This window comes from Amborella trichopoda, chromosome 10, assembly GCF_054954075.1.
Source record: "Amborella trichopoda isolate Santa Cruz 75 chromosome 10, AtrichopodaSantaCruz75HAP2 v2.0, whole genome shotgun sequence".
Taxonomy (NCBI): Eukaryota; Viridiplantae; Streptophyta; class Magnoliopsida; order Amborellales; family Amborellaceae; genus Amborella; species Amborella trichopoda.
The window spans coordinates 36,156,504-36,170,441 of NC_142345.1; the positions used below are offsets into that span (position 1 = coordinate 36,156,504).

General features: G+C 37.5%; 1 protein-coding gene across 50 annotated transcripts in view; it reads left to right on the plus strand.

Moving 5' to 3' along the window:
• LOC18427634 (Glycosyl hydrolase family 47 protein) overlaps positions 1-13,938 on the plus strand; it is a 29,858-nt gene that overhangs the window by 11,536 nt on the left and 4,384 nt on the right. For 6 of the 50 annotated variants that reach the window (XM_088849872.1, XM_088849870.1, XM_088849885.1 and 3 more), the window contains 10 exons: positions 901-943; positions 1,018-1,083; positions 1,188-1,249; positions 5,073-5,172; positions 5,377-5,559; positions 10,179-10,227; positions 10,307-10,486; positions 10,759-10,879; positions 12,370-12,451; positions 12,536-12,621. In XM_088849872.1, coding sequence (XP_088705998.1) covers positions 901-943; positions 1,018-1,083; positions 1,188-1,249; positions 5,073-5,172; positions 5,377-5,559; positions 10,179-10,227; positions 10,307-10,486; positions 10,759-10,879; positions 12,370-12,451; positions 12,536-12,621 — 972 coding nt within the window. Of the gene's footprint in view, positions 1-900; positions 944-1,017; positions 1,084-1,187; positions 1,250-5,072; positions 5,173-5,376; positions 5,560-10,178; positions 10,228-10,306; positions 10,487-10,758; positions 10,880-12,107; positions 12,167-12,363; positions 12,452-12,535; positions 12,622-13,938 lie in introns of all 50 variants that reach the window. The other 44 variants (XM_088849887.1, XM_088849883.1, XM_088849882.1 and 41 more) reach the window with 14 other exon arrangements.

The following is a 13,938-nucleotide window of genomic DNA, read 5'->3' on the forward strand; positions in this document are numbered from 1 at the left end:
TTATAATTTTGTTTGACGTCAATGCTGATTCCTTCTTCATATTGATTTTTCGAAGGAGAACTTACCTATTAGGACTCTGTGAGTTTCTTAGTGCGGTGAGCATGTGCATTAGAACACATATGTTCACCACGATTTGCAATATATTATAGAGAGGACCAGTATTAAAGGAATTTCAATCCGATCAATTAGTTCACTAACTTGCCATGTTCACTTTTTTAGTCCAAATCCTCAAGATTATGGTTTGTTAAAGAAATTTCTTTAGATCATTCTCGTTGGTTCCTTTTTCTTATAAAAACTATTTACTAAGAAATACGGTCAACCGTGAAGACAGACATAAGTTTCGATTTTTTAGTTAGAGTTCATTCTTTTTATATTGTAGGGATGAACTTGCTGATCATCTATCCGCAAATCATATTCCATTCAATGAGCTCATGGATTTTGGTTTTTTTTCTTGGAAAATACAACCACAATTTTTTCTGTGAATTATCATCTACTGAGATATGCATGGCATTCTTGATTGGCCTTTGGATGAGCAACACTTAGTTTTGGATGAAGGGAATTTCATGTATTTACCCTGTTAGATAAGAGGTTTGGATAACTTAGTAAGAAAGTAATAGGACTTGTAATCAAATTTGGACATTAAGTTTTTAGGGTCTGGTATAATTGCAACAATCTGGTATTACCTAATCGCTAGTTGAAAATCAATAACTTTATTCACATTCTTGAATATGATCAAGAGCAAAGAGAAACATCAACCTATGCATGTGAGATGTATACTCTTTTGGATGTGATCATTCAAGTAGTATATTACTTGAACACCTTGTTTGCTGATCATTTTATTTTCATTTTATGTAAACGAACCATCCTAAATTTCACCATCTAATGCTTTTTCTGTAACAGGTTTTATCATGCGTATGACAACTACCTGACCTATGCCTTTCCGGTTAGTTCATCTACCCTTCCACTGTTATTAGATTTCTGAGAAGAATTATTGGTTTACCGTTTATCGTTCTGCAGCATGATGAATTGAAGCCTCTATCAAAGTCTTTCACAGACTCTCTAAGCGAGCTCGGAAATCTTAAGGTTTGTATATTGCTTAAGAAATTTCTATTTGGCCCATGATACTTATGCATTCATCTCAGGATCTGCATCTCCTTCTCATCTCCATTCACACATTCACTTTTCAGCTTGAGCATTTACCTCAGAGCTATAATGGATCTGCATTGACTCTTATCGAATCATTGTCAAGGTATGCGTATGTATTTTAAAGGATATCTCTCATAGTTTATTTTCTTAAACATGTTTTTATGCAAGCAACACTCTCAGTATCAGTTTTAATAATATTTCCTGAGTGTCTCTGTATCTATGTTATGGTTTGCATTTACATCGGTTGTTTTACGTCCAAGTTATTGATTTTTCTATTTTCCTAGAACCAAAATTCGAGCTTAATCTTCCTTTGACCTAATTCAATGTCAATATGGGTTTTAGGGCTAAGTTAACCGCCTTAGGGATTAGGTCCTGGTCTGAAGTTTATCAAGATAAGAACACTCTTACTCCGAGTTAACCCTATTGGGATTAGGTCCGGTTTGTTGAGTGTATAACAATACTCTTACTTCCAATCAACTCCTGTATGGATTAGGTCTTTGTTCGGAGTTTATGGACAATAGATCTGGAGGCAGGAGATGGGTTTGCTTTCTTCGAAATATTAAGCACCCCGAACTCAGAAAAATTCCAAGATGTAATCAGTCCCAACAGGTACACCCCGAGGACACAGCCAGATCAGAATTACACTTTTCAAGTCTCTGAGTTGCATGCTCAAAGGACTCGTATACAACCACCATACTAGATACTGATTTGTATATCTGACAGACATGTGTGTCAGAGAGACAAATGTCTAACAAAGAACATATAACATTTTCGTCTTTCACTGCAAAATGACATAAAAAATTGAACTACATGACTGTAACAGTTACCACACCACATACCTGATGCTTCAAAATATCGAGAAGAAATATATACGAGCGATGTTATCATGTGGGAGCATCTCATTCATTGCATGATGCATCATCTAATGAGTTTGTCAAAATTATTTATGATGAGAGAGAGTGAAAAGAGATTTTCTTTGGAGAGAGAGATCTTCCTCAAAATAGAACAAGAGAATCCTTGATGATATGATGTGGAGGAAATAAATACATGGATGATGGGTGATGATGTTTACACATCATTGTGATATGAGATAGATTAATAAATGAGAGAGAGAGAGAGAGAGAGAGAGAGAGAGAGAGAGAGAGAGAGAGAGAGAGAGAGAGAGAGAGAGAGAAAACTTACACATAGTAGTATAAGTGTCAAGACTACAAAACGAGAATTGAAGATCCCCACATCAAAAGTAACAAGTGAGAGAATGAAAAGGTAGAGGTGATCCTGATGGACCATGAAAGAGATGATGTCCATCAAAAATGTTCTTATGGCCATAAAAACATGGTCCTGAAGACCACAATCTAAATAACTAGTCCATAATAAAACTTTCAAATAAAAGTTGTTTTGGAACACATTAATAAAACTAAAACAAGTTCTGTTGATGATTTCGTTTAAATTTTGTCTAATCAACTCATGGATCTATATAAAGAGACACTGGAGTCCTTGATAATTATTGATCGGATTTTAAATGACTTGATGCCTTGCTTCTAAATCTTACATCTTAGAGTGAGGCTGTGTAAATTGTGCATGTCATGTGTAGTAAATATTGTCATTGTATGATGACATGGAGAGACGTTGAGATGTGGTTATAGGATATGGCGAGACGACTGCTTATGTCATTAGCCTTTATTCATGTTCACTGTACCATCTATATCATTCTTTTTACCCTAATTGAGGTTCATTGGGAATTACATCACAGTGTTTTCTCCACTCTTCCTTCACTTTGTAGCCTAAACGCTCAAATCTAAATGTATGGAAGGAGCTTCAAAGCTTTGATTCACCGATTGTCTCGAGGAGTAAGAATGAATATTAGGGGCTTGATTGCTCATGCTAAAAGAAGATTCTTGATAATAAGTTCAGAAGTTTTTGACACCATATCATAAAGATTAATATTTTTGGTTGTTGGGTGTCAGTTTGTAAGTGATTTCTGGTTCAAAAAAGAGGGGCTCACGCATATGCTTGCAATCGGCATGCTGTATCCCCTATAGTTCTCTTATGGATCTGTAATATACGGAGCACAAATTACATTCAACATTGACTGTGATCCAACCCCATGTGGTTGTGACTCTAAAACGATGTGAATTTTGTAGGCTGTTTTAAAACTGGTGATTAGCTGGATACACCATAACATCATCAGGTCGCCACTATATTGCTGTAGATCTCAATGTACCTAGCCATCCCAAAGGGCTCTTGGTTTGGTGGTTAACTTGAGACCTTGTAGGTTTGAGACTGTGCTGTACACATGCTTTTTCCCTATGAATGTGTAAGGGCAGCGATGCCAATCTCTACTTAATTACTTGATGATACCTCACTTTACCATTTGCCAATAATTTAGATCGAATTCTTTAGCAAGACTATAATGTAATGATGTGTGTAATCGACTTCTCTAACTTTTGGTATTTAATAGTATGGTGTGTGGCACACATTGGTAACAACTTAATGGTATTGTATACCTATATTTAAATAATGTGATTAATTAAAATCAGTGTTGCAAAATGCATTCATCTCACCGTATAGGTGGTTGACGGCCCTGAGAACACCGCCTATGGTAGGCGAGTGCCTAGTTCTCCCAAAAGGCAGCCGGCCTTTTGGTCCAAAAAAAGCAATTAGGCCCCAGGCAGGCACCTAGTGCCACTTTTTGGTGTCCTAGTGGGCAGCTCAAGAACCACTGGCTGAGGGTGGAAATAGCCCTTGGCGGGGTCATATTTGGTCACTTCTGCCCATAAAAGAGGGGAAAGCGGTTTTGGGGGCATCCTACCCCCCACCTCTTTGCTTGGTTTTCAAAGAGAAATCAAATCAAAATCAAATTCTTTTGAGATTTATTGATGATTTCTTGCAAAATTCCTGATGCTCTTCCAGTAATATAGTCGTTAACTTCACTCAAAAAGATGATTTCCTGCAAAATCAGAAATTATACAATCCAATTATATGTGAGATGAAGAGGTGTTTCAACGACCAAAGCTCACTGGTTTGAGCCAACTTTGATTGGGTTTCTGAAGGTAAGTATTCCTATTGGATTCGGATGCGCTGGCGGTGCTCCTCATAACCTGGAGATGGAGATGGAGATGGTGGTGTTCCTATTGGTAGTGGTGGTGGGCGTGATAATGATGATGAAACTCAATTTGAAATTTGAGTTAAGGAGATTTATTGTCTTGTTTTGTTTCTTTAAGTCCTTTTAGTTTTGATTTTTGTGATCTTCTGTTGTATATGATGGTTGATGTGGATTGTGGAATATGAACTGACTATGACATAGTGTCATGTAATGACGGATTATTTAACAAACTCTTTAGTGATTGGTATAGTTTTGTATGGATTCTGGGCGAGCTCATGTATATTTGAGTTTGAAATACTGCAACACAATAAGAAATATAAAACACCTTAAAAATAGTTTTTTTTTTTTTTAACTCTTATTACATAAGTTGAAGTGGGGGGTTGGTATCCAACCCAAGCCACCAATGGCATCCTTGAGGCTCCAGAACATTTCCTGTGTTTGGTCTGCTTGGGAAACTTCGCGCCCGCCTATCTGAGTTTTTGGATACTGTTTGGCATGTAACCTCTCAAATTTCATTCAAAATTTTCTAGTTTATTCTTTACCCCAATTTTAAAATCCTAGATTGTTCTTTTTGTCATTGTAAAGAAAAAAGGAGTAACCACCTTGCTTTCACACATGGCACTATCTGTGTTTAAATGCATTTGGTTATAATCTATCAACAAGGAAAAATGCATTTAGGCATAATCTCAGTTGAAACTGTTTCTTTACATCTTGTGAAGTGGTGTTGGCAAAAATAACTGCTGTAGAATTCTGATATTTCAGCCAGTGTCAGAGGCATAGCATTTGTCTCTTCTTTTCATTCTCGTGTTTAATATTATTGCAGCCTTGTTGTCATGGGTAACAACACAGAATTTGAAAGAGCAGTTCTATGGCTCAGTGAAAACCTTACGTTTGATGTAGATGCTCGGATAAGTCTCTTTGAGGTACTTGATTCTATGTGAAGCTAATCTTATATATTGTGAGTTGAGTCTTCTGTTCCTATTAGGACTGAAAGATAAGGTTTCCCAGTTGTTTAGATGCTGGTTACTTGTTATAGACTTCCTGACATGGTGAACAAATCCTTCGCCTTTTCATTTTAGTGGTACAATGATGGTTTCTTCCAATGAAGATTTTTTGTTGCTGTGCAGTGCAACATTAGAGTTCTTGGAGGCCTGGTTTCTGCCCATCTTCTTGCTACTGATTCTTCAAAAAGGCTATCTCAAGGGAAGTACAACAATGAGTTACTTGATCTAGCTAATGATTTGGGGCGTCGTTTCTTATGGGCATTTAATACTTCCACTGGCCTGCCCTATGCATGGATTAATCTTAAGGTATAAGGCTTCAAATCATTTTTGCAACATTGTCTCCTCATATTGGCAAAAACCTCGATTAAACGCTTTGCTGGTTCACTGATCTATAATTGCTTTTTGTGATGCTTCAGTGTTTTCCTTCCATGTACTTTAGTTCAATGTACAGTCAGTGTGCAGCTTTCATCCACTTTTTATGTGTTAGTGCTATGTTGGTATTAGATAAGGGAGAGAATTTTTTATTTTTATTTTTCGGGGATTCGTGGCAATGATGTGAATGCCACTGGATCTATTTCACATATAGTCTTGATGGAATTTTATTCATTATTTCATTGTTGTGCACAGAAGAGAATTAATTGTAAGCTGTGTTGAACACGGGGCATGATAAACATGATGATATGTCTATGCGCCTAACTTTTGACTTGGTTACATGCAGTGTTTTAAAAAGCGGATCGCCCAGCACTGGGCCGGCCGCCTAGGCAGTCGAGTGCGCCCAGGCCTAGGCAGCCAAATTAGGCGAGTATCCTTGGGCGCCGGCCCCGGGAACCCGCCTAGGCGATTGCCTAAACCCACCTAGGGCCTGCGCCCCGCCTAGGGGCAGAAATACGGCTCCTTAAGGGTATTTTTGGGTCATTGTTTTAATACTAAAGGGGCAAAATTATGGGTTTTAGGTTCATTTGAAACCTAAAACTTACTAGAGGCTATTTTAGAGAGAGAAAACCCAAAAATAAAGTCTATTGGGTTGCCTCGGTTCTGGGAACCTGCCTAGGCGCTGGGCGGCTTGGACCCCCCCGATGGCCTAGGTGCTACCTAGCGCTTTTGAAACACTGGTTACATGTGATTTGACATATATTTTCAAGGTAATGGACATGAATAGGGCATCTTACAAGTATTGTTTCATCAATTGGGAGGACACATTTTTGAAATGCTATACTTGAATCTAAAAGCATTCATTTGGTGCTTTTTATGTGTTTAGGCTGGAAACTTCCTCGTTATTCTCTTAAATGCATCTTTCTGCATAGAATATCCAATGTCTATAATGTCCAATGTCTTGTCTTTATTTTTATTATTTTTAAATGGACTATCCAATTTAGCATCTGATGTCAACAACAGATGGTTCGAGGTGTGCGTTCATCCATCATATTTTTCTTTGAAGGTGATTGAAGGAAAGACATGATGAAGCTGCCCCTAGTTGATACCGAATGGTCTGTGGACCTGTTTGTTATGTACATGCAATTATATTTTGTACTTCTTTTTTAATATAAGTTTATCTAAATAATTCATGTCAAGTCAAAGAAATTGGCAATGGATAAGTTCCAAGGCCCAACATGAGACCATGCTTGTAGTGTATGTGCTAATTCTGAATGAGAATTAGGGACACTGCTATTACTTGAGGTGTTGAGTCTACCTGAGTTTGAGGGGCACAAGGTGATGGATTTTGTTAGGAATTGGGGATTGGATTCTATTTTGACACCTCATATCCCTTGACCGGTCGTGGGCTGGTCTTCCCCCACAAAGGCAAAGTTAGAACTGCTAAAAGTGGACTTTGATGATTGTTCTCAGGGCTATCTAGGCCCAGCCAGGATGGGAGTTACTTTTTGAGATGAAGCACGCCATAGGATTAAAGCATATTCTGGTCCATTGGGTTAGCGTGACTCAATGGGGGCCGAAGGCATTGCTGGGGGCTTTGTGTTGTGCTCATTTGATATAGGCATATTGTTAGTGGCGTAGGGAGATTGATGAATGCGATTTTGATTTGTGGGGCAAGGAGGGCCCTTTTCCAAGGCACTTAAGGACAACCTTCATGGAGATCTGAGATCTTTGATACTTGTTATGGGTGGAAGATTTCTTTCCAGCATGTTCTACAAGCGAATGAGGATGCTGATGTTCTACTAGAGGATTGAAAAGGAAGGGTTGGTAGGCTATAGGGTTGTGATTTGTTTTGGGAGCTGAGATGTCCTTTGAAACCCCCGATTTTTGCCCCCCCCCCCCCCCCCCCCCCCCCCAACAATTCTCTTTGTCTCTCCTTTTTTTCTTTTAGATCTTTTCTTTGGTTTTACGTTTCACCTTTGGATAATTGTCACTCGTGAACTTTGTTGCACATATGGAAAATCCTGGAGTGAGGCTTATAAAGAGAGACCTATACCCCGTTCACGTTTTTTGCCTTTTTAGTCTGACAAATTCACTTATTAGAAGTCTTTATATTTAAAGAAATGGCCTCATGAAGTCCTTTATATTAGGCCTAGCAAAGGGCTGGGCCTGCCCTGGTCCAGCCCTTGTCCCCATAGGGCTGCCCTGCCGCGAGAGTGCCAAAGAAGCCCTGTACCAGGCCCAAGCCTAGCCTGTCAGGGCTGGTCTGGGCCAAAAACAAATGAAAAAAAAAAGGGAAACCAAGAAAAACGAGGGCTGGGCTGAGCTGCCAGGCCCAGCCACCGGGCCACTTTTTGTGGCCCAGGCCTCATCTTTTTATGGCCGGACCGACCAGGCCAGGCTGGGCTGGACCACCTGGCCAATTGCCAGCCCTACTCTATAGTTAGAAAAACCAAAGGGAGGAAAACAATTTCCAAACAAGTTTTGAATTTGCGACTTGTACTAAGTCGGAAAGTGTAGTTACTGAAATATTCCATCTAAGGTAGCTCCTGCTCCAAGGATACGGTTATGCAGTTCGCGAGTTGCAAAGTGTTCGTAATGTGTAGCCATCCTCTTGGGAACACCTTTCCAGTCTTTTTGGGAACTCTTTTTACTGGTGTTGTTAAGTAAGAGTCCCCTCTCCCTTTTCACAGGCTCCATAGTGGGACTTTAAAAATACATCTTAACGTAAATTTTGGGTTTTAAAGATGGGGGAAACATTTAGACCAAATTATAAAGAGAAGACTCTTTAAGGCAAGGCTTATGAGGCGCAGCTCTTGGAGTTGAGAGAGGAAGTTCAATCACTAAGGGGCAATAATCATGTGGGCAGGCCAACCAATGAAGAGCTGGCTTTAAGCATCAAAGTCCTTTAGTTATATTTGCTCCCATCCATTATTCCATATAAGATTATTGCCAATTTCTGCAGTTTTCTCATTGTACTATTTGCTGGACACCAGAATTATTAATTAATTATGTGTCATGCACATGCTTATTGTGTGCCTGGACTCGTAAATTTCATCAATTATTGAGGGTCATGCACCTATCTCGTCAAATATATCCTGAAATTGCCGAAGCTTAAGAATAGATCCATCCATTTGTGCGGTATATCCGCATGTTGAAGTTTGACGCTCATGTCCAACCTTCCTAAATTCCAACACTATTTTCATATTTTCTCCTTTATTCTCATAGACTTTGTGTTGTATGCCACCAAACATGGTCCTCGCATGGGCGCCTCCTGTTGCCATGGTGCCTCTGTAGAGAGAGTTATTATTAACTGCAAACTGAGCCCAATCTTGCCCATATCTTCATGAAGTTGACTTGTCAATGTTAGAGTTCTCTCCTTTCCTATATTTTTCCATTGATCTTGCAATCTTGCATTAAGCTGCTGGAATTTCCTCGCCCAAATAACTACTTGTATCTATGTCTTCCATTTATTGTGGCGTAGACCTAGTAGCTTGAGCTAGGGTTTTAGCAAAGAAGAAGATAGGGAAGATCCAAAATTAGAAAAAGATGCAAAAACCAAAGATAAAAGAAGGAGCACTTGCTGTTCTAGGGTTTTGAATAAAAATCCATAATACCCATTATGGTTGAGTACATCCTTTATATAAAAAAATCCTAAACAAGACTTAATCCTGGCCATCCATCTAATCTAATCATGGCCCTTTATTATAAAAGGCTTTAAGTGAATTGAAAGACAAAAAACTCTAGAAATTATTATTTATTCCCCTAAGTGAATAAAAAAGACTCAAGAAATAAATAAACGACATAAAAGGATAGACTCGATGACTAATTTGCCCTTTTGTGCTCCCTCCTGTAAACTTTAAGCTTATCTCTCTTGTCTAAATACACGAGAGGAATATTCTGGGCTGCATCTTCTTCATTTCCTCTTACTGTCCAATATGGGAAATTCACATTTACAATGACATTGACCTTTATTTGTTGTAAATTGACAGATTTTTTGGCAAATTGGTAAATACACATCGAAGCTTCTATTTGGAATTTGCAAGTATTACTGTAGAGTGAAAGGTTCAAATGATTTTAACACTTTAATTCTGGAGTCTTTTAGTATTATTATATGACATAAATGTTTTCTTTTCTTATCAACAAATTACTTTTAATATCGAAGTATTTTTTAAAATTTCAATTTGCTAATGTACTTTTATATGTTCTAAGTATTGTTATGCGGCAACTTGTTGAATTTTCTGCAGTTGAAATGTTAGTGCAGGGTTTTTCTCTTCCTTCAATAAAAGTTATATGTTCCAGAGCATATTTTTGTGTTGCTGAGATTGACATAGCATGATTATCTAGTAATGGAATAGATGGCATCAATATCAGAGCTTCTTTTAAATCAGTTCAATGTAAAAGGACAAAAGGTCATTCTTAAACAAAATAGATACTTCTGAGATGTAGGATGCAATCATGGAAAGGACCATAGGGGATGAAAAGCACTTCCCTAATTGATTTTATTGTTAAAAGTTGCACATAATAATGATGTTGGTGTCCTTGATTGACAGCATGGAGTGATGGAAGATGAAACAACAGAGACAAGCACATCGGGGTGTGGTATGGAGCTATGCTACTTGTCTTAGTTCATACTTAACATGACATACTTATAGGGTACATGTCTGCTTTATAAATGCAGGTTCTCTCATTCTTGAAATGGGGGCATTATCGCGATTGACTGGTAACCCTATATATGACGCTGCAGCTTTACGTGCTCTTCGTAAACTATGGAGTATGAGAAGTTCTTTAAATCTCTTGGGTACAACTTTGGATGTGGAAACTGGGGAATGGTTAGAGTACTCTTCTGGAATTGGAGCCGGTACTTCAAACTTTTCTCTGATTTCATGGTCATTTTTTTTCTTTCTACTTCATATCTATAATTTGTGCTAAATGTAAATAAGCTTGTTGACTGCCGGTCACTGTTACTTGACTAAAATAAGAAATTGTGTTTTTTTGTTGGACTGAGGAATTTTACGTTTCACAGATTCAGCTCAATCAATATTTTAGGCTTTTATAGACTAATATCTCAAAAGCCAAGTCAGTGATTGAATATGGACTTTAACAAGTATACTTTATTGTGCTACATTCTAGGCATTGATTCATTTTACGAGTACCTCTTGAAAGCTTACATTCTTTTCGGAAGGGATGAGTTTTGGCACATGTTCCATTCATCATATTTGGCTGTTCAGAAACACTTCCGGCATGGCCCATGGTGCTGTTCTAAACTTTTATTATTATGTTTTCTTTGTATTCAATATGCAAAACAATTGACTGGCACCTGTTTGATGATGCTGTGTTTCAATTGTACTTGGTGAATGGAATGTGTTTTGATGCTTAATTATTGATTACATGAGTTGAGCACATCTAAACATGAAATGTCAATACAAACTCATGATATATGTGCAATGCAGAGCGGGGTTTTGATGGTTTCTGATGTCAGTTTTGGCATGCAACCAATACATAAGGTCTTGGAGCAGTTTCCAATTAATGCTCCTTACGTTTGTATGTCATGAGTTTCATCATAAAATTGATATGGAGAGCACTTCGATAAATTCTGGCATTGGAGGCTTATGAATCACCCAACCCCATCGCTCATCGTAATGCTTATCAGACTATTCTGCACTTATCAGACTATTCTGCACTTAGGGATCTTAATTCTGATTCAAGAACACATTACCTGTGTTACAATGTAGTGGATTTTCAGTGATAAATCAATGGTAGGTCCAAGCATAGAGAGGAATAGTGCAAGGCGGGCGCATAAGCTATTGCTTGTCTCCAATGTTTGATTATTGGGAAACCTTTTTCTCTAAGGGAAAGATTGATTTTGGAGTCGATAGTCATTGCATCAGCAATATACAGAACATTGGGTAGATATTAAAAATGTTTTCCACGTGTAACCTTGATCGAGAGATATTTTGGGCGCACTCCCATTTAGTGAGTTGTAGAATCTGGGGAATCGACTCTTCATAGTATTTCCAAGTTTGCAATGGAAACTTCACTAGCTGGGTATAAAATATTGATAGGTACCCAATTATGTGTTGATTGCAAGGGATGCTGACTCTAAAAAGTTGGTAGTTGAGTTACCCAATTATGTGTTGGTTTCAAGGGATGTGGACTTAGAAACCTTGTAAGCCAAGACAATGTGAATACACTGTCATGGTTGATACATTTGTACTGACATGATGTAATGCATATAGTTATGCATTTTTTCTTTTTTCCGTTTTTGCTTTTCTTTTATTTTGTTTCGTTTACTAATGAAAATTTTCACATAATTTTCACATCTTAGCTTTATGTAACATTACAAGCTCAAACTGACCTATACTCTAAGACTTTGCTTGATCCCTTCATTCTCTTTTGTGTTTTTTCTTGATGAGATCTCTTTTCTAGCAAAAGTATGTTAGGCCATGTCTTGCTTTTCACTCGCTTTGTCTCATTCTCAGAAAATACTTTTAGCAACTGGGATTGAGGATTTGACCAATTACCTCTTCAATCTCCCAAGGTTTTGTATATTTATCTTGTGTTACAGTGACGGATTATATTTGCAGTGCATTGGTAGACTTGTGATATGGCTTCTTGCTAGAATGTAATGTTACTAACCAAATCTTGACTGTAGTAATGAATTAGCTCATCTTTATACTTCATCAAGCTCTTACAAGTTTTCATACATAACCTTGATGGGGTTTATATTTGGTTAAGTTTCAGGTATCATGAGGCAGACATGAGAACAGGAAAGGCAACTTATTGGCAACTTACAAGCCTTCAAGCATTTTGGCCAGGTCTTCAGGCTAGTATTCATAGTGCTTTACCTGATGATAATTTGCAAAGGGTCTTCGGAATTTTGACCAACATATCATGTTACTTGCTGCAGGTTCTAGTTGGAGATATTCCAGCTGCGAATTTAACTCATCGTGAATTTTTTTATGTATGGAAAAGGTTTGGAGTTTTACCGGAGAGGTATTCATGACCTTCATTGCCATTTGGCAAAATAAAAAAAAAAAAAATCTGTTTTATCTGTTCAGTTATTTTTGAACCATGATTTGGTTTCACCTATTTTAGAACCTTTAGTTTCAGCATTCTATCTTCTCTTTTAAGTTTCTCACTTTGTCTATATTTTTCTTGGGCATACTTCAGCCTCTGTGTGGATGTGTTAACTGATGTGTTACTTCTCCCATGATATAGTAAATAGTAAGACGAACTTCTTAATTCTGAAGTTATCTAGTTTCTTGTTGAACATGGCATGTATATTGTCGCTGGAATTTATTATTACTATTTACTAGGATCCTAATGAATTGAAAGGTCCTTAAATGGAATATTTTTCTGTACTCATGCATGATTCTAGGAGAAGTATTCTTGTATGATTCTAAGAAAATTATTTGATTGCATATTCATGTCAGATTGATGCAGGGATATTTGAGGGAATAGTAAAATCAACAGAGAACAAAGCCAAACACAAGTATAATTCAAAGAATCCTAGGGCTTCTTCTCCATACCCCAAGCTAGGGTTTCAAAATCCTAAGCTTTTCTCTCTTTTAATTTCTAAAATTAATGTATAATTGACCCTCTCAAGGCCCCACACACATCTTATATATTATAATTCATTGTTCAAAGACATCACATGTTCATGCAATGATTAAAATGACCTATATATCTTTACACAAAATTAAAAATAAATATAATTTTAACCTTCATCATTCTCCCCTAGTTGGAGAAAACTCGTCATTGAGTTTTGAAGTGTGCTAAGATGAATTCAGCATCAAAACCACCTTCTTCAACCTTCTTTTTCTTTGTTGGCTTAAATATTATTTTTTATTAAAATAATTATTCAAGAAACGGATCCTTATATGTATATTGAGGAATCAGGGCCACAATTTGTAGATTCTGAATCGACCATACTTCCATTGTACTACTCCAATTCCAATACCCTAAATTTCTTGAATGCATTACCTCTTTGATATTAATGAGATCTTCAAAGGCCACGATTTTGATCAGTCCTCATGTTACCTTCTCTCCATATTCTTCACCATCTTCCAAAATATCTTCACCATAATTGTAATCCTTATCATAGATTGGATCTCCTTCAAGATATTGTCTTCATCTAAGTATGCGTCGAAGATTGGAGGTGAATATCAATTTACAACTTGCTGATTTTCGATGCAATCTGGGTGAAAATCAAGAATCCCATCATTCAAATCGAAAACACTGGACTGATGATCTCCACTTCTAGGTCTTCTGTCACTATCCTCATCACTCAACTCCACACGCAGAGTACGA